Source organism: Acomys russatus, chromosome 12 (genome assembly GCF_903995435.1).
Source record: "Acomys russatus chromosome 12, mAcoRus1.1, whole genome shotgun sequence".
In the NCBI taxonomy this organism is placed as follows: domain Eukaryota; kingdom Metazoa; phylum Chordata; class Mammalia; order Rodentia; family Muridae; genus Acomys; species Acomys russatus.
The window spans coordinates 46,922,299-46,943,609 of NC_067148.1; the positions used below are offsets into that span (position 1 = coordinate 46,922,299).

Sequence of the window (21,311 nt, forward strand, 5' to 3'; positions counted from 1 at the left end):
TAGGAGACAGAGACCGGAAGATCTCTGAGTTCAAGGCCAGCCTGGTATAGAGTTTCATTCAGGTGAAGAAAAACTTTAGGTCCAGGTGTGGTGGTACATGCCTTTAATCCCAGCACACAGGAGACAGGGGCATGCAGATCTCTTGAGTTCTAGTCAGTGATGTTCAGGGAGTTTCAGTTGAGTCAGTCAACTGAGAGGCAATACATTGGATTTGATTTGTTCCAGTTCAGTTCATGGAATTCAGAGGCAGTTTTACTGGCAGAGTTTTACAGAGGCAAATTGAAGAGAGGCAAGCTAGACACAGGAGAAGACAGAAGGAGCCACAAGATTAGAACAGATTGCTAGAGTTATCTTGAGGTCAAACAGAGCAATTCAGTTAGAGCCTGAGATAGGAACCACATTGAGCCAGTCAACTTAGAGAGGAGTTTGAGCCAGAGCAGTTGAGTTGAACCAGCCAGCCAGAGTTCAGAAAGAACAAGAAAAGCTAAGCCTACTCAGCAGTAAGTCTCAGAGGCTGAAAGCATTCAAGGCCTAGATTAGATTGTAAGGAGGCTAGAAGCTTCCAGGACTAGGTCTAGGTTAGCAGAGGGACACAGTAAGCCTCCATGAGACAATTACCTCAGGTGAATATACCAGACAAAAAGAAACAGAGAAATACTAGAGCTACTAGACATTATAAACCAAATGTAGCTAACATACATGTACATATCATTTCACAACCAAACCAAAAGAATATACCTTCTCTGAACCTCATGGTTCTTTCTCCAAAACTGGCCATATAGTCAGTCACAAAATAAACCTCATCAGATACAAGAAGATTGAAATAAACCCTTGCATCTTATCAGACCAGCATGGATTAAAGCTGAGTAGCAACAGCAACAACAGAAAGCTTATCAACCCTTGGAAACTGACCAACTCTCTATTGAAAGAAGGCTAGGTCAAGACAGAAATAAAGAAATTGAGGCCTTTCTATAATAAAACTGAATACACAGTACCCAAACTTATGGGACACATGAATGTGGTTCTAATAGGCAAATTCATAGCACTGTGTGCCTGCTTAAAAATAACTGGAGATTGAATACAGCAACTTAAAGCGACACCTGAAAGCTCTTGAACAACAATAATTAATCACAACTAAGAGAAGTAGATGGCAATAAATAATCAAACTCGTGACCAAAATCAACAAAATGAAAATGAGAACAACATACAAAGATTCAATGAAACAGTGAGTTGGTTCTTTGAAAAAAAATGAACAAAATAGACAAACCTTTATCCAAGCTAACTGATAAGACAAAAGAGAACATCCAAATTAACAAAATCATAAAGAAAAGGATGGCATAACAACACACACCATGAAAATACAGAGAATCATAAGGATATTATTTTTTAAACCTGCAACTGCAACAAAATGTAAAATCTAAAAGAAATGGATAATTTTCTTAATAGGTACCACTTACCAAATTTAAGTCAAGATCAGATAAACAATTTAAATAGACAGATAACCCCTATGGAACTAGAAGCAGTCATCAGAAGTCTCTCAATTAAAAAAAATCATGGCCAGATGATTTTAATGCTGAGTTCTTGAAGATTTTCAAAGAATTGACACCAACAGCCCTCAAATTATTCCACAAAATAGAAACAGAAGGACCATTACCCAACTTATTTTATGAAGCCACATTTACTTTGACATCCAAGCCATAGAAAGATTCAGAGAGAGAGAGAGAGAGAGAGAGAGAGAGAAAGAGAGAGAGAGAGAGAGAGAGAGAGAGAGAGAGGAGAGAGAAGGAGAGAGATAGAGAAGAGGATATATATAAGAGAGGAGAGAGAGAGAGAGAGAGAGAATTGGAGAGCAATGTCCCTTATAGACATAAATGCAAAAATGCTCAATAAAGTACTTGCAAATGCAAGAATACATCAAAAAATCACCTGCCGTGATAAAATAGGCTTTATCCCTGAGATACAGGGATAGTTCAGTATATTAAAATCAATCAATGTAATACACTATATAAACAATGTGAGAGACACATGCAAACACAACACATACACATGGTCATCTCAATAGATGGGGAAAAGACCATTAATAAAATCCAATACCCCATCATGATAAAAGTCCTGAAGAGAATAGGTATACAAGGAACATAAGTCAAGATAGTAAGGGAAGTTTGCAGAAAGCCAGTAACCCAACAGCAAATTAAATGGAGAAAAACTTTAAAAAATTATACTAAAATCAGGAACAAGTGAAGGCTATACACTTTCTCCATGCATATTCAGCGTAACACTTGAAGTCTTAGCTGGAGCCGTTGGACAACTGAAGGAGATAGAGCAGATACAAATTAGAAAAGAAGTCAGAGTATCATTACTTGCAGATGACATGATAGTGTACATAAAAGAAAGACGTCAAGAATTCTACCAGGAACTCTACAGCTAATGAACATTTTTATTAACGTGGTTGGATATAGGGTTAACTCAAAAAATTATCAGTAGCCTTCCGATATATAAATAGCAAATGAGCTGAGAAAAAAATCAGGCAAATAACACCTTTCACAATAACCTCACAAAGTATAAAGTATCTTTGGGCAAGTTTAACCAGGCAAGTGAGAGACTTGTAAAATTAAAAACTTTACATCTTTGAAGAAATAATTTAAAGATGTTATCAGAAGAGGAAAAGATTGGTAGGATTAACATAGTAAAAATGTCCTTCCTACCAAAAGCAATCTATAGATACAGTGCAATTTCCATCAAAATTCTACCACAATTCTTCACAGACCTGAAAGAAAAATCCTCAATATCATATGGAAAGAAAACCCAGTATAGCTAAACAATCTTGAACAACAACAAAAATAAACTGTTGGAGATCTCACAATACCCAATTTCAAGTTGTACCTCAGAGCTATGGTAATAAAAATCACACGGTGCTGGATTAAAAAGCCATATTTTGATCAATGGATTCTAATTGAAGATCCAGACATAAATTGCCACACCTATGTACACTAGATTTTTTTTAAATAAAGAAGCCAAAAATACACACTAGAAAAACACAGCATCTCCAACAAATAGTGCTGGTCAAATTGAATGTCCGCATGTAGAAGAATGCAAATAGATCCATATTTATTATCTTTCACAAAACTGAAGTCCAAATGGACCAAAGACACCAACATAAAAGCCAGAACACACACTCAACCTGATAGAAGAGAAACTGGGAGAAAAGCTGTCACCATATTGACAGTGGAGAAGAATAGAACACCAATAATGCAAAGATTAACAATTAATAAATGGGACCTAATGAGCCTTCCGTATCTCAAAGGATAGCTTCATTTGCACAAACCAGCAGCCTACAGAATGGGAAAGTACTTTTTACCAACTTCACATTAAATTCAATAAATGATTGACCATTAAATAAATGATAAACAACCCACAATCCGTACACACAGAGAGAGTGTGTATAGAAGAAGAGAAGGAGAGGGGAAGCATGGATCTTCTTGGGATGAGAAAACAGAACAGATTTTATGGGTTTACTAGAGATGGATGCAGATGGTACAGGAAAATCAAGTCCAGAGTGAGAGTGGAAATTGTTTTAAAGGACATAATGTGGGATGAGAGAGCTATAGTCGATGGGCATTTGAGGGATGGTATGGAAACTTCAGTGATCCAAACGAGGTCTTCTAATAAGAGGGGAGGCAAAGTCCAAAAGACTGTGTCCTGTCTCAAAAGAGGCTTCTGGTAGCAGGACTGTGTTGCATCCAATTGAGTTGACAGAAATCACTAAACAAGTCAAGCTGTTGCTAAGACAATATGACTCCTTCCACAAAATGACAGCAGGGCCCAATTGAAAAGTACAACACCCATACCACTCATTGGGCATGTATACAGCTGGTGCCTACATGGCCCTCCACTCCTATGTTCTATTCTTTCTGTTGTGGGAAGGTACTCTCTGGGATACCAAAGGAGAAACACAAACACCAACAAAGCCACAAATAACTTTGACCTACAGTCTGTCCTGCATCTAAGATTTGCTAGAGCAATGGTGGCACAGTATGTGAGGAACCAGGCAATGAATGTCTGATGTGACTTATGGCCCAGTCCATGAATCAGAAATTATACCTGATACTGCTTGAGTGACTAAGAACCATTCATTAAAGAGCCCAGAGACCTAGGATTAAACCAACACTACTGCTCTGAAAAAAAAAAAAAGTGACAGTAAAATGACTTAATGATATTCTGCTATACTCAATGATCAATGCCTTGTTCAGTCATCAGCAGAGGAGCTTAATCTTCAGCAGAGAGGAACAGATGCAGAGACCTACAGCCAGATTTATGCAGACAGAAAGAGTTCTTGGATTATACAGCTTTAAATGGGATGTCTCCATCAAGTCCTCCACTTCAGAGCTAAAGAAAACTGGCAGCGGAGGGAGGAGGAAAGGGTGTAAGAGCCAGAGGGGATGGAGTACACCAGGAGAACAAGGCTCTCTGAATCAATGGGTCAAGTCTTATGGGACCTCATAGACAGCAAAGCAGCAATCACTGGGTCTACAAGGGTCTGGCCCAGGTCCTCTTATCTAGTTTCACCTTAGTGTTTTTCTGGGACTCCTGAGTATTTGAAGGAGTGGGTCTATGATTCTTGTGCCTGGTCTTAGGGGCTCTTTTCCACCTGTTGGGTTGCCTTGTCCAGCCCCAATGTGATGGTTTTTCTTTTGTCTGATTATATTTTATTTGGTTGTGTTTGGTTGTATTCTGTTAAAAGCCTGTTCTTTTTAAATGAGAGACAGAAAGTGGGTACATCTGGAGGGGAAGTGGGGAAGAACTGGGAGCGGTAGAGGGAGTGGGAACCATAATCAGAATATATTGTACAAGAAAATAATCTATTTTAAATGAAAGGCTAACAAAGAAGACCTACAATATTTTTTAAAAATTTATTTATTTATTTTATGTATGAGTGCTCTATCTGCATGTACCCCTTCAGGCCAGAAGAGGGCATCAGAGTGATCCCATTACAGATGGTTGTGAGCCACCATGTGGTTGCTGGGAATTGAACTCAGGACCTCTAGAGAAGCAGGCAGGGCTCTTAACACTGCCCCCACCCCTTTTGTTTGCTATGGATTTATTTTTAGATATTTTGTATAAATAAAATCATATAATGTACATTGCAGGGTTTTTTTTCTATTGGTTTTTTGTTGTTTTGGTTTTGGTTTTTGGAGACAGAGTTTGTAGCTTTGGTTCTGTAACTTACTCTGTAGATCAGGCTGTCTTCAAACTCAGAGATTTGCCTGACTATGCCTCCCAAGTGCTGGGATTAAAGACATTCACCACAACTCAGACTTTTTTAGAAGTTAAAAAAAAAAAAAAAAAGTCACTAAGTGGATATTTCAAATATCTTCAGCAATCTTAAAACAGACTATAATTTTATGCTCAGATTAAATGCGTGGGATTATATTAAGCATGTTTTTAAATGTAACTATATCATTGACAAAGGTAAAACATAAAATTCTTACCAATGAAGAAATCAGTTAAAATTACTTTTTTCTCCTTTTGGTTGATATTTTTTTCCTTACAGGCATGGCCAGGTTCTCACTGCTGTCAACTTTTACTACATTATATTTAAGAAACGCAAAAAGAATAAGCAAGGTAGTGGCCAATTTGGAAGAAATACCTGCATTTTAAAAAGTAGTAGTTATAATGTAGCTATATTTGTAACAAAAGTTTTTTTAAAAGAATACCATTTAACTGAAGAAATGATAAGTATAGTTTACTTTTGAAGGTACTGATTAATTTCCCAATTAGAAAATAAAGTTACAGAGTTATAAAAAATTAAATATTTTTAAATGCTTATAAAAATTTTCATATTAACCAGATAGCCTCCAAAGGGTAATGTTTTATGAATTCCTGAAATGTGTGAATTGAAAGCACATAAATGAACTATTTGTTTCAAATTTATCTAACAATAGAAACTGAAACTTGCCTGAAGCTTTAAGCAACTTCAGTGTTTGAAATAATGATCACTTTCCACAAATAGGCACTAATTCATAGAAAATATAATTATTTTTCTAGGTTTTTAATTTTTGTTTAAAATATTACATAAAAATAAACTTCACAAGTGAAAAACTCTTTTAGAGTCAAAATGCTGTAGCAAAGCAATGTCAGTTAGCCAATGTAGCAATATCCTAAAACAAGGACTGTTAATGAGTTTTCTATTTATGAAATAATTCATATATCTTAAGGTATATTATCTCAAGGATATAGTTACCTGTGATACAGTTGCCATATTACAATGAAAATTATAAGTTGTGAATGACTGTAATGTTCTTTTGGAAAAAAAGAGTTTGGAAAATAAATGAGGAATTATATTTAAAAAAAAAAAAAAAAAAAACAAAACCACACGGTACTGCTTCCACTGCTAGGAAGAAACTTACCTGACAACAATAGAAAAAAATATAGACAATATATTGAAATATTCTATGTTTAAAGAAATAAAAAAATTAATATCCCAGAAGGGGGAAGAACAACGTGGCAGTGTCATAGAGTACATTTTCCATAGCAGCTGGGAGCAAGAGATGGAAAACAACACTTCATCCCCAGAAAAATCAGTGATTGAGCAGAGCATTCTATTGTTGTCTTATAAAGACTGAAATGGAATGACTGCACAGAACAAAAAGTGCAAAGAAATACCAGGCAATGTGCCTCATATTGAGAAAGCAGAATTTCAAACAAGCGGACAGTAATAATATGCTGTGGGTATTACTAGCTGTTTTTACTTAGAATTACAGTGGAACAAAAGGAAACAGAATGGAAAGATTTGCTAAGTTCATTGCCTGGTCAGGAAAAAGCAAAACCAAACTTTTGGAAGAACAAATCGTAAGTGTGGCCCAGTAAATACTTGCTAATGAGATTTGTGTGACCAAACAGGAGTGGGTCGTCCTGCATGCGAACAATGAGAAAAGGCCTTCAGTGGCTGAGCTTCATAACTCTGAACTGTCCTGCTGCTCAGAGGAACTTTCTCTCCTTGCTTTCATGTGAGTACCACGAAGCAGCCGTGGCACAGTCTTGAATACCCTAGTTGTCCAGGCAAGCAAAATGCAAGTGATACTAATCTTGACATCTTCAACAAAATTCTCAGAGGAAGTCAGGAAGACCAGACCCAAATCTGCTGCTTGGTTACAATCTACACAGATCAGGCTTTAACAGGACAACACCAAGTTGAGCTTTGGAAGTGGAACAGCAAAGTGGACAATAGACATCCAGAGTAGTCAGAAATATTCAACCACACCAGACACAGTCACAGACAGTGCACAAAGCCAGAACAGAAGAGAAACTGGGGATCTGGAGGATCCTCAGAATCACAGCGCAAAGGCTGCCTCAGGGCCCCATCCTTCACCACGCTGTTCATGGGCTATCAGATTTGGAGCTTTAAAATTCATTAACTGCCATGTCAGATTTCAGTCTTCATTATGGCTTCAGTATTCCTCTCCACCTCCTGACATCTCCCTTTGGACTAAGGATATTTATCTCATGCTTGTCACATTTCTAATTCATAGCCATATAGCTTAATAAACAGCAGCTCATATCTGAAAGTGCTTATCATGAGTCTCGGCTACACCTATGGATTTAAGCTTTGCAGAGATGCTGCAGGGCTCTTGGGACTATGCTTATGGGATTATAATATTTTACATTAGGAGTAGGTCATGGATCTTGGAGACCAGGGGTGGGTTGCTGCAGAGTGGAGATTCATGAACTGGAAGCTTGACCCCATTGTCATAATACCATGGTGATGAGTCTTAGAAAACGCAGGGCAGTGAGAGAACCAGAGAAGTAGGGATATGGATTCTTTTCCCATTGAACCTGAGCTCTGGATTTTCCAGCTTCCTGTGTCACAATGTGATAGCTCTCTAACACAGAGGTCCCAGACATTATGCCAAGGACACTGCAAAAAAGGCCCTTATAGAACTGTAATCCTATTTGGAATTTGAAACTCCCAAACTGTAGACTAAATAAACTTTTCATGATAAAATACCAAGATTCAACTACTTTTTAAATACCAATCAGAATAGAATAATAATATACACGATATCCTTCTGGTTTATCCATGTAGGCAAAAAGACAATTTTTTCCCTTCTTTTTCAGGGCAGAGTAGTATCTTTGACATGTAATGACATGCTTCCATTATCCATTCACCAGTTGGTTAGATTGAATTCCATTTTCTATGATATGCAAGGCTTACCAGTTGATATTACTTGCGCTAGATCTGAATTTCGACTTGGTGGTTCTGCTTTTTTTTTTTTAAATCTCTGCCAACTTGAACTGCAGTTCACACATTATCTTCTGATTGCATTCTGTTGCTTGTGTCTACAGCAGTCTTCCTTCGTTCCGGCCTAATGTGGCAATATACTTCAGGGTGCTCCAGTGGGCATAAAACTGTACTTAGCCTCACACTGCTCACCTCAAACATGCACCACACAGACACCTTTCCTGTTTTGCTTCAACATGCTATTAACTAAATTAAAACACATTTGGTGTTTGGTTGGTACAAAGCACACTTTTTTTTTTTTTTTTTTTTTCGAATTTAAGCATTCATTCTGTTCTGGTCCATCATTCTTCAGCTTTTGGGTAAAAAGCAGAAGCTTTTAGGTAAACTAGCATTTAGATATTTAGGTAAAATATTTAAATTTTATCCCTTGTTTGTAGTTTCTCAGTGGTGATCTTAGCAACTTGATCGAATAACCTTTTTTTTTTTCTGATGAAGCACTGTTGTTATTTCCCATTTCACATAAGAGAAACACTCAGTTATTCGCCTCCACCATAACTGGGCATTGCTTCTCTCAGGCCTTTGAGGCAGTTACTATCTAAATTAAAGGCTACCTGACCACGATCCCTGAGGTACCAGTTGACATTAAAGCCAAGATGACTGCTGACAGTGTAGTAGATAGATAAGGTGCTTGGATAAAGAGATGCTTTTCGTCCTGGGAGGGACAAAGCAGGATTCATAGTTCCTCATGCTATTCAATATAGCCTGTAATTTAAATGTCATGAGTTCTGCTTTTTCTGTAATCTCCTTCAGGTCATAGTTGGTGGTGGTGGTGGTGGTGGGGGGTGGGTACTAGAACCATGATGGAGGTCTCATTACTCCAAACTGGCAGTTTCCTCAGCTTCTTATAAAGGATTAATTTTCATTGTGTTGGGCAGCCTTTGGGCTTGGCCACAGGTGCTTTCTTTCTTAGTGTCACATGATCCCTATGTTAGAGGTATATGCTTTTTGTGTAGTGTGCCATTAAGCTTCCTCTTAATGTAATTAAAATTTTTTCAGGGTTTCACCTATTCTATTTGATATATTCATCCTCCACTCACTCCCCTAGCCCTTTCTAATCACACTCCACCTGGTCATGCCCTTCTACCCTTGTTCCTCGGCTCCTGCTTTTAAAAGAATCTCGTTGTAGTGGTGTAGAGAATTTCACCCACATGCTCAGGTATTTGAACACTGGCCTCCAGCTGAGGGCCTTGTTAGAGGAGGTAGCTTTGCTGGAGAAAACATATCATTGGGGGTACTGTTTGGGAATTCATAGCCTTACCCCAATTCTAGTTTACTCTTCCTGCTTCATGTTTGCAGTTGCAGATATGATCTCTTAGCTTCCTGATCTTGTTTTCTTGTTTGCCACTTTCTGTTGTGCCTCCTAACCATGGACTTTTATCACTCTGGAGTCATTCATCAAAGTAAATTCTTCCATAAGTTGATTTTAGTCACTGTATTTGATCACAGCAACAGAAAAATATCTAATAGGAAAGTTGGTACCAGAGAGTGGGATATGGTTGTGAGGAATCTGACCATTTGAGCAGGTTGGCTTTGGGAGAAATGTAGAAAAATTTGGAGCAGTGGACTAGAAAAGTAATTGAATTCTGTAAGCAGACCTTAAAAGGTTCTTCATGGTGTATCCTGGAAGCCAATCATGTGGAAAGCCATGTGGTCTATGGAGGTTCAGTTCAAGAAGTTTCAGAGAGACGCAATGACAACTGGGCTAGCAGCCTTCCTTGTGATGCTTTGGTAAAGAATTTCCCTGTCTTTTGCCTGTGTTCGAAGAACTTCATGGAAACCAAAATAAAAATTATGGACTAATTTCATTGGTGGGAGAAATTTCAAGAGAGTATAACATTGAAACCTTGGCTTGGTTGGTATTGAAGTCTCTTCTTTTGATCTTCAATGAAAAAGAGGATATAAGACAGAAATAAATAAAAATAAAGAGTTTGGAAAGAAGGAGTGTACTAGGAAAGTTTAACTTTCTAAACAAGGCAAGTGCTGACAGAGAGGAGATTAACACTAGTTAGGAGAGACCTCTCACTAGAATGAAGGAAAAGGTATCACAATGGCACACAGATAATCTTCCAAACTTAAAAAAAAAAAAAGAAGTCTGAGTATATTCTTCATTGAGGAAGTTTACAAAACTACTGTATATGTGATTCCTGGAGGTAAGAGTCCTTGACCATTTAGAGGACAGATTTGACGTCGTTGCTCACAAGCTATTGTAGGGATGTGAAGGTTGCAAACGTGAGGGGGCATTAAATTTTCCTTCAGTAGTTCAGCATGCTGCTGAGGTCAACACACATGTGCCAGGAGAGTCCTTTCAGGAGGAAGGTTCTGAGAATCCAAGAGGCCATGAAAGACCACTGTTGGAAACTGTGAAAACGAATCCTGGGAGGCAGTAGAGAACGCAAGATGATAGGGAAGGCAGAGGAATGAAATATCTACCAGTGAGCAACAAACCTGAAGTGGAGCAGTTTATTGCAGTAGAAAAAGCTGGAGGGGTAGAGACACCATCAAACGAAACTGCAGGATCAGATACTTTCATGAGTTTTTATCTCGCTTTTGTCTTTATTTCCTCACTGTGTCCTAATTACCTTTGGAAAGGTAATGTGTATAATGTGCCTTTAAAGACTAGAAGTGTGTATGCCTTTTGAATTTATTTGGGGGTTACAGTTAAGAGATTGCCTTGACTCTCTAAAGAGACTTTGGGTATTCGTCAATTAAACGGTGTTAAGACTGCTGAAGTTTATGGACACTTTCAAAGTTAACTGCATGCGTTTTGCATTATGATATGACCGGGATCTATGAAAGCCAGAAAGTGGAATGTGTTAATTTGAACGGGAATGATCCCATAGGCTTAGGGACTTGAGCACTTGGTTCCTGGTTGTTGGCCCTGTTCTCCAGGGTTGGAGCAGCCTCAATGGAAGAAGCATATCGCGCGGGCAGGGCAGTTGAGAGCGCATGTCTTTGTCCTGCTTCTAGTTCACTCTCTCTGTTTTGTGTTTGTTTAAAAAAGAAAAACACCAACTCTGTGCCTAAGGCAATAACATGTGAAAATATGTGTTTGGAAAAAGATACTAAGTCATTTTGTGGGATTTCAGTAACTGAAAAAAAAAAATCACAAAATATATGTCTTATATTAGCAAAAAAAAAGAGAAAAAAATCAGGTTTAGTCTTCAGAGATATAATAGTATTTTGAAGATACTATTTATTTTTAACTATAACATTTTTATGTAAATGTACCTAATATTAGTAGTGTAAAACTGAAAAGCTCATAAAGAAAATCATTTGTCTACATAAATTTACAGAATAAATTAGTTAACAAATTGAAATTTCACCCCTCTTAAAGAATAACACAGGACTCTAGTGCACTTAACACCCCAATACAAGCATTTACATAAATTCTGTAGTGCATGTTTTAAAAATATTTCCTATATAATTGTGTAAATCTATAATTATCAAAGTATTTGCTCATAGTTAATTACTACAATCTTATAAGCAATCACAAATTCTAAAGTCAATCTTGTTTACTTAAATTTATACAATTCACATTACTTACATAGTCCCATCAATATGAAGATCATTTTTAACTTATCATAGATCCAACAACGTCCTCTGACTCCACATTTATTAACGTCCCAGTAAAGACAAGAATTATTTGCTGTGACTTGAAAAAGCAGTGGTCCAGGGATGGATCCTATAAAATAGTCAATGATTATGAGTTCTTCATAAAAATACTTTTGAGAACGATTAAAATAATATCTTCTTAAAGCATACACACACATTTGCGCACTTCTATAAACACATTATTTAAAACTCTCTAATAGTCTTTTATCAATTGGCTCATTAACCCCTGCAGTCAACATCCTGGTCCCTGCAAGTATACCCATGTCAGTAGTTTGAAATGATCTTAGAATTCTGGCCATGCTGTTATTTATAAGGTATCCTAAATCAGTTGTTGAATTTTCAGGGAGTATTTTGGAGAAATATTTAGAACAAAGGAACTAAAGTACATGATTTTGGGACTTGCAGTATCTTTTGGATTACAGAAGTTTGAGGTTTTAACCAGTGACAATTACTTACTACAGCTTTCTGATTGCATTCCGTTGTGTATGTCTCCACAGTAGTCTTTGCTTATACTGGAGGACTACATTCCAACATCCTCCACTGGTTGTGTAAAACCGTATGTGACGTCAAACTGTATACATTCATACAAACTCACACACACACACACACACACACACACACAAACTTTCTGGTTCAAAATGCTGCTGTCAGTTAAATTAAACCATTCATGTCTTTTATTTTCATTTAGCTTGAAACTTGTGGGGTTTTGTGAATCTTCATCATAATTGTTAGTTTTGTTTCACTCATCCCCTGTTTGTTTGTCCTCTCTTCTGCCTCCTCTCTATCCTCTTAAAATTATACCACCTAGTATTCTCTCCTATTTTTTTTATATCACATAAATTCTATCATTGTCTCTTGTTATAATTTTACTCAGATAACAAGACTATTATTTCCCATGTAACTCCTTCATTAATATTTCATCTTGTCTAAGACGTCCCTGGTCCTTCTTTGTCCAGCTTCATCATCTCACAACCTGCCTGAACCCTTCTCCTTCCCTCTTTCCTCCCTCTTTATTCTCATCTCACATACACTTTACTATCCCTCCTCTGCAAACGCATCCCATCAAGTGGTGGACCATTTCTAGTTTTATCATATACTTCGAGTTAAATATACAAATGATTGGAAGCTTCAGTACCAACCACAGTGCAGTAGGGAAAATATTGTTTGTGGGGGGGGCGACATTCAACCACTCTCTTGATTTTACCTCACTATAACATAGTCCAAAAACATGGGTGGGGAAGGCGTATACAGTAGTAAAGACCACGATATGCTGTTTTTCTAAAAGATCATGAAGGGAACTTGCATTCTAACTACTATTTATTTCCACAGATTTTGCTTCTCTGGATCTGCACCAGAGAAGCTTCTTGCTGCGGCAGGGAGTAGCTGGTGAAGACTCGTTACTATTCGGAGTACTAATAGTATTTAACTGTGGGCACACAGCCATAGGGAAGTCAGCTGTATCACCTTTCTCTTATCCAAGGCTCAGGAAACATCTAGAAGACCGGGTTGGAGGAATGTTAAGAGCCAGAGGATGGATAGAAGAACGGCAAAATACTTTCCTCTCAACATGGCACAGCTGTTGTAAATATAAACTTAGAATAGCTGTTGCCACATTCACAGACACTTAAGATTAAGCCAGCTAAAATGCTTTTAGGTCTAGATAGATGTTTTACGTTGAGAATGGACAAGATATGACAGACATTGATTTACATTCATAATTTTAGATGCACCAAAATAGGAAAGTTGTTTTCTTCAAGGCTGCCAAATACAACTATCCAAAACACTATGAATGTAACATTTATATAATTCCTGATTGTGTCATGGTTCCTCTTGCTGTAGGTAGTTTATTGCATATATGTGTAATAATATAAATGCATATGTAAAAAAATTTTAAAACTTAATAAAAAAAGGAAAAAAGATTAAAGGTCAATATGAAAACCTTCTCAGCAGTAAAATTAGCGAAAAGTCCTCATTTGAATCACAGGAGCAACCATATACATAAACAAGTTAATCCTGGGTTTTGAATTAGAAAATAACTCCCCATACAAATCTTAAAGTTTGCTTAATTTTCACTTGGGGAACACAAGTGATTTTAAAGGACTGCTTGCAATAATGTGAAGAATTCACTTGTGTTCTAAGCTGGGAAGGATAAAATTTCTAAATAGTTTAGGTATTCAAATAATTAATGCTGGGTGTCTATAATTTAGAGGTGATATTTCAGGAAATGTATTGAAGTCTGGGTAGATGTGGATACATTCTTTGCCAATCATTAACTACATATGAACCTTAAAACTCAAGTTTAGTATTTTAAAAACAAGAGTAGGCTATTGATTGTGCAACATTGTGAATATGAAGGCAAATATATTAAAATGCTTATTATATTATTTACCTTGAATAAATGAGATGTTATTTCAATTTGTTTCATTTCCCAGCATTATGCAATTGACAATTGAATTTATTGTGTAAATTTAAAAATAAAAAATAAAAATAAAACAAAATCTCACCATGGATTTGGGATGGCAGTGGAGGTCCCAGAAAATTCAATTTGTTCTTGGAGTAATTAAATCCATAGAAACCTCCCATTAAGAATCATTGGTGATGAAAATATTTTTAAGAACTCATTTTATTTGGGGACTTCACAAGAATACAAGAAGTACAAAATTCTTTGAGTACATGGGTGTTTTGTACAACCCTTCAAGTCCACTTGTATGAGCTTATAAAGATACTTCAGGTCCAAATGCATGGTTGCAAATGATGCAATGTAATTGGTACATATTCTGTTTAACAGGATGGTTTTAATTATAAATATTTTCTATAATTTATATGCTCTAATTTTTCAGAATAAGCTCCTATTAACTTGTCTTGTGTTATTTTACATTATTTATTTGTAATATTAAATATACATATAAACAAATTATATATCAACAACGAACAATTTGATACTTTGAAAAAATACATACCAAATAATCTCAAAATTGTATAGGTCACACCTATGCCCAGTGATTGCAAATGGTGAGGTAAAGTTCTGAAAAAAAAAACAGCAATGATATTACTTATGGTGTCTCACACACACACACACACACACACACACACACACACACACATACACACACATATAATCACAATTTTTCCTACTAATATTTATCTAGTTAATAAAAGTTAAATTTGGCCTATAAACATTGTGTGAATCTTTCAAATTATGCATTTTTTAACTTGCTACCTAAAAATCCAAATCCCTTAATTCTTCCCAAGAGAGAACCTTATGGCTGAAATCTGCCTGTGCCTCCTTCTTTTGAAATAACTCAGCTTTCTCTATCTTTCACATTTATCTTTCCTCACTGTCAGGCATGGTATTGTTTAGAGTTCGTTTCACCTTTGTTAGGCCTACTCCACATTTTTCTAGTTTGCTATTTGCTACAGATTCTGCACTCCATAAATAAACTATATCAGTAAGCCTACTCGCAACCTTCTGGCTTTTGATTGGGTTCTACCTACACAGCAATTTGAATGAAGGAGAACATTTAAGTCCACCTTTTACCTTCAGGCTTCTTCCCCATTGTTACATGGCGTGACTGAGCTCATGGATGGTCATCTTCCTTACAGGTTTTCTTTTTTCCCTCACTCTCATTCCCTGGAGTGTGAGATGACTGCACCCCACACTACGCAATGGCATTCCTCACATCCAGCCTACACTTGACTGCAACTTTATTTTATTAATCCTAATTTCTGGGTGTCCCTTATTTCATGTGGTACCCTAATTATATTCACAAATCAAATTTATAATAAATGAAAAATAACTTTACAACATTTAAAAGAGGAGACATTTTTAAGCAGCTGAAATTTGCTACATACATTTATGTATGAAAGTATTGATTAAACCAGGTATTTGTTTAAGAAGAAAAATGGGACAGACACACAGCACTCACATTCACACACATATGCATATGTATATTTATACATATATATATATCCAAAACACACACACACACACACACACACACACACACACACATTTTTCAGACTGAATTTCTCTTTGTAGCAATAGCTGTTCTTCAACTTGCTTTGTAGACCAGGCTAGCCCTCAATTTAGAGATTCACCTGCCTCTGTCTCCTGAGTGTTGGGAATAAAGGTGTATGCCACCATGCCCAATACAGAGCTATATTTTAATCTAGCACTTTGTAAAGTCTCTGTGCTATTTACTTCCTTGTATTAAAATCTAAGATACTTTTAAAAAGTGCCTCATTTATGAAACTCCAGAACTGGATTTTATGAAAATTTCAAAAAGCAAACAAACAAACCAACAAAAAATGCTTAACGCTACATATACTGACCTGGTCAAATATATATATTTTCTCAAATTTTTATTAATCAAAAAGTAAAAATTACCAATTCTCAGGCAACAATTAGATTTTAATATAATGATAAGATATGCCTTTTGACAAGTACAATGATTAGAAATAAAACTAACTGCTGTATTTTAGGGTGAGAATTTTAGTGCAAATGTTTTCATTCAAAGTTGAAGTATTTAGAATAGGTTTAATCACAATAGAGTGTTCTGTATCATTTAGCATAATTTTCTTACTTGTAATATGACAAGACGTCTCTCTGAACTACATATATATTAACAACATTAGTAGAAGGTATTTCTATATTCTTGATTTCAATCATCTTTCTGATACACAAAATTGGTTGGAAGCTCGGTGAGTCCTCCATGTGCCCAGCATCAGCTGCTAGAAACTTTAAGGGCAGAGGCTGGAGAAAGGCTCCAATCAGCAGGGGAAGGCACTTTCTGTATCAAGTGAGAACGTGGCTGTGAGTGGCCAGAACCCACGTGGTGGGAGGACAGAACCAGCTCATCTGACCTCCACACTCATGCCACAGCATGTGCACCTGCGCACACGTGCACACACACACACACACACACACACACACACACACACAAGACGGGAAGACAGAGAAATTGCTAATAATGCTAGTCATATATAAAAAGCAACATTTGGTAAACACTGTTGTTTTAATCAAAATGAGTGCATTTGGAAAGATTCTGTGTAAACAAAAAGTTGATAAGTAGAATTAAAACAAACTTATCAAAAAAAAAAAAAAAAAAAAAAGGATTCTGTGTAATCAGCCAAGTTCTAATGTGATGACTTAACAACTCATGAAACAAATGAGAAATGTCCCAAAACCTTCGAAAGTGTAAGAGGGTACTTCTGTTTGTCTTGTGACCTCTAACGTTTACATCCTTAGTCCATGTCTTTCTTATAAGACATTTTTGTATGTAAGTTTCTGTCTTGCACAAAATCCATTGGTTCTCTCGTATTCCCAACTTCAAGAACATTGCAAGGCCACAGCCAGGGGAGAAGTTTCTGGTCGGGACCATTTTCTTCTTTCACTACATCCTGCAACTGAAGACTACTGGCCGTCCTACGCCTGCATCATCTACCTGAAAGGAAAGATACAGCTTCCCAATTTCTCTCTCAACAACCATTATGGCAATGAACTTTTTAAAATTGTTTTATGGCCTACTATTAAGAATATTAATAGAAAAGAATCTTCACAGTTGTTGTTAGAATACACTCTAGATCCAAAGAACATAAAAACAACATAAATTATCAGTTTGACACCATATAGTTTATTCCAGGCCGACTCCCCCGAATGGCCCATCTGTCCTCCTCGTTCTTTGTACTGATGATGCAGCATTCTCCCATTAGAATCTCCACATGCTTGCTGGCTTTTTGGTAAAGAACCATCTCCTGCACTAAGACTTAGTGCAAATGTCATTTTTTCTAGATCCTCAGGCTAAGATCATTGTGTTGTGACTGGATTCTTGCTAGCTAGGCCTGCATCAAGACTAGGCTCAGGTCACACCGGTACACTCTGTACTTTAGCTCTTTGCCTCTGTCATTTCAAAGATGTGGTTCAGCTACCTTAACTTTTTCAATTCCCTTCCCAAGCATCCAGGCTCACCTTCTTCATCCCATCTACTCTGTCACCTGTCCATACCTTAGCCTGCTACCCACGATTAGTGATTTCGGAACTCACGTCTTTAGCTTTCCCTTAGATCAGAGCTTTCAAGTTGTCTTTATTGTACACTTTTAAACATAAAATGAATGCATACTTTGAAAAGCAAAACAAGATGAAGTGGACACAGCCCAGAAATCTTCATCCTTACACACTTGGCCTCATTTACCAACAATTTCCCTGCTCCTTTCTCTCCTCACTCACCCTTCTCCAAATCTAGCAAAGACTACTAATTTAATTCCTTTCTTTAGGTTCCAACACTTATTTATGTAAATTCATATATTTAAAAGTTCATGTCTCTGAATTTCCCTATTCTTTATGCATTGCAAACTACGTTCATTGCTGTGTAGTTTAAGAACTATTCCTACTTAACATTGCTTTCATTTTTTTCCCCCTTCTTTCTTCTTTTGTTTTGTTTTCATTTGTTTTGAGACAAGATCTTACTTTGTAGCCCTTGCTAACTTGAAATTTACTCTATGGATCAGGTTGGCTTTGAACTCACAAATATCCCCCTGTCTCTGCTGAACTTGTAGGCATATGCTATCACCCTGCAGATACTTTGCTTTATTATTATTATATATATATCAATTACACAAAATAATGGCTTCTGAATACACAACAGACTGACTTCTGTTCCACCATCTTATCTTTACCATAACTTCTTCTCTCTTGTTCCTTTCACGTCTCCTAAGAGTCTAAGTTGATGACTTCAAAGAAATGAAATCTAGACATATACAAGGCTTTCATTCCAAGTCTACCTTATTCACTCAACCTGTTGATCTTCAGTTCTATTAATTTTCCAGCAAATGGCATAATTTCAGTCTTCTTTATGGCGAAATAGTCCTCTGATATGTGTACCATACCTTTGTTATCCAGTATTGGGTGTTGGAAACACTGCGTCAGTGACCATGATGTGCAGGTGCTGTCACACTTTGTGCCCCGATTCCTTAAATATGTACCATGCAGTAGTATAAATGAGTCATAGAGAAATTCTATCTATACACTTCTTGAGGAATATTGACACTGATTTCCATGGTGCATAAATATAGCTATATCCATCAACTCATGTAGTTGTTGTATTTTTCTCATTCTCATAAGATTTTGCTAATTTTTCTCTTATTCAGAATAAAGTGTCTATATTTTTCCATTTATTTATTAACCTCTTCATAGTCTAATCCCAGTCCTCTCTTCTCCCTCTTCTTCTCTTACTCCTACCCTCATGGTCCTTCCCCTTATCCCCTCTCATTTTTTTTTTCAGAGAAGGAGAGGCCCCCAGGGGGATATCAAGCCACCCAGTCACTTCAAGTCATAGCAGGACTAAGCTCATCTTCCCCCACTTCCTCCATCACTTCCAGTGATGGAAAAAGGGTCCATTAGCAAGCAACTGAGTCAGAGACAACCCCTACTCCCATTTTTAATTGGGTTGCTTGTTTTGTTGCTGTTTCACTTCTTGAGCTCTTTATATATTTTGGATATTAGTGCCCTGTTGGATGTAGGGTTGGTGAAGATCTTTCTCCCTTGTGCAGGCTCCTGTTTTATCCTATTAACAGTGTCATTTGCTTTACGAAAGCATTTCAGTTTCATGAAGTGCCATTTATTAATTCTTGATCTTTGTGACTGAGCTGTTGGTGTTCTGTTCAGGAAGTGGTCTCCTATACCAATGTGTTCAAGGCTCTTCCCCACTTTTTATTCTATGTTAAGGTTTTTGATCCACTTGGACTTGAGTTTTGTGCAGGGCAGTAAATACCCATGATTTGCATTCTTCTTTGTGCAGACCTTCAGTTAGATCAGCATCATTTGTTAAAGATGCTTTTGTTTTTCCATTGTATGGTTTTGGCTCCTATGTCAAAAATCTAGTATCCATAGGTGTGTATTTATTTCAGGGTCTTTAATTCAATTCCATTAATCTTCCTGTCTCTTGTTATGCCAATACCTTGTGATTTTTAATTACTGTTGCTTTGTGGTACCACTTGAAATCAGGGATAGTGATATCTCCAGAAGTTGTTTATTGAACAAGATTGTATATTTGCTACGATATTCCACAAATTTCTGTCTCTACTGTCATTTCATAACTAACTGAGAACATGCCGTAAATAAGCTATTGGTTTTCCATTTTTGTTGGTCTGCCTTTAGAGGATAGTTAGGGCAAAGACATATTTGTTAATCACTTGACAGAATAAGTTTAGAGTAATGACATTTTATTCTGTTCCTAGAATAAAAAATGAGTGTTAGGTGGGATTAACATAGTCTGCAAGGACACGTGAATTACAAGTGGCAATTCAATTTAGAATAATAAACTAAAACTGTAAAAGTTACTGGGTTCCTTTGTGGATGACACTAATGCTTCTCATAGTCAAGTTGCTAATGTAGAACTAGAAGCAAATACCCCTTACAATGAATCAAATTTACAATTAAAATTTTTCCCATTTTTAGATTCTTCATGTGTGTTATATTAAGTGAGTGTAATCTATGGTTTGTATAAAACTAATTCTGTTATGGGTGCATAGATAATTACATTTTCTAAATAATTAGTAATATAAGAAATTATAAAAATATATACACTTAGTTTTAAATTAAGCAAAACTAAAATTAATATCTATACACATATGTTATTAAACAAGTAAAAGGAAAAAATTAGGTATATACATGAACTTTTAACAATATAAATATTTCCTTCTTCATTTACTTCTTTAAGACACTGCATATCTTTTGCTGTAACAATCAGAGATATTTCTAAATATATTACTCTTATATACTAAATGTATGATAATTATTAAAATTACATACTTACTGGAGCATAATCAAGGTTATTGGTATACTAGCTGTACCAGAAAAAGCAATCGCAGAAAAGAAAAAAGCAAAAAACAAAGGTAATGTAAAACACTTGGTAATACATTTTCCAGGAATGGCATCAATTGAATCACTTTCAGTATCTGAGTGTGTCACTCCTTCTTGAATGCAAGAACAATTGTAGAATGTCTATAAATATTGAACAGAAAAAAAATCATTATTTCAGAAGCATCTAGGATGAAATAACCCTATTATTAGAACATTTAAATTTTAGCCAACACACAAAGGGAGACTGCCCAATTTTTTGTTTTTCTTATAATATTTTTGATTTACAACATAATCACATCAGTTTCTCATTCCTTTACCCTCTCCAAAACTGTCCATATGTCCCTCTTTCAATTTTGTTTTTATTTTTTGTTACATACGTGTGTATACACTAACTTGCTCAGTCTTTATGTTACTTATGTGCATGTCTGCAGTGTAGACCACTAATAACCAGCTGGTGTGCTCTTCCCTGGAGAAGGCTGTTTCTCTTGCTCTCACCATTTATCCCTGGCTAGTCTGAAACTCACACACTAACAGGGATTG

At 36.4% G+C, this 21,311-nt stretch overlaps 1 protein-coding gene across 1 annotated transcript in view; it reads right to left on the reverse strand.

Annotated features, from left to right (window-relative positions):
* Positions 1-21,311, reverse strand: part of Slco6a1 (solute carrier organic anion transporter family member 6A1) — a 103,327-nt gene that overhangs the window by 36,109 nt on the left and 45,907 nt on the right. Inside the window, exons 10-13 of the mRNA XM_051153680.1 lie at positions 20,725-20,912; positions 14,872-14,936; positions 11,844-11,981; positions 5,550-5,647 (exon numbers count right to left, since the gene is read on the reverse strand). Of these exons, the coding sequence (XP_051009637.1) occupies positions 5,550-5,647; positions 11,844-11,981; positions 14,872-14,936; positions 20,725-20,912 (489 nt within the window). The remainder of the gene's footprint in view (positions 1-5,549; positions 5,648-11,843; positions 11,982-14,871; positions 14,937-20,724; positions 20,913-21,311) is intronic.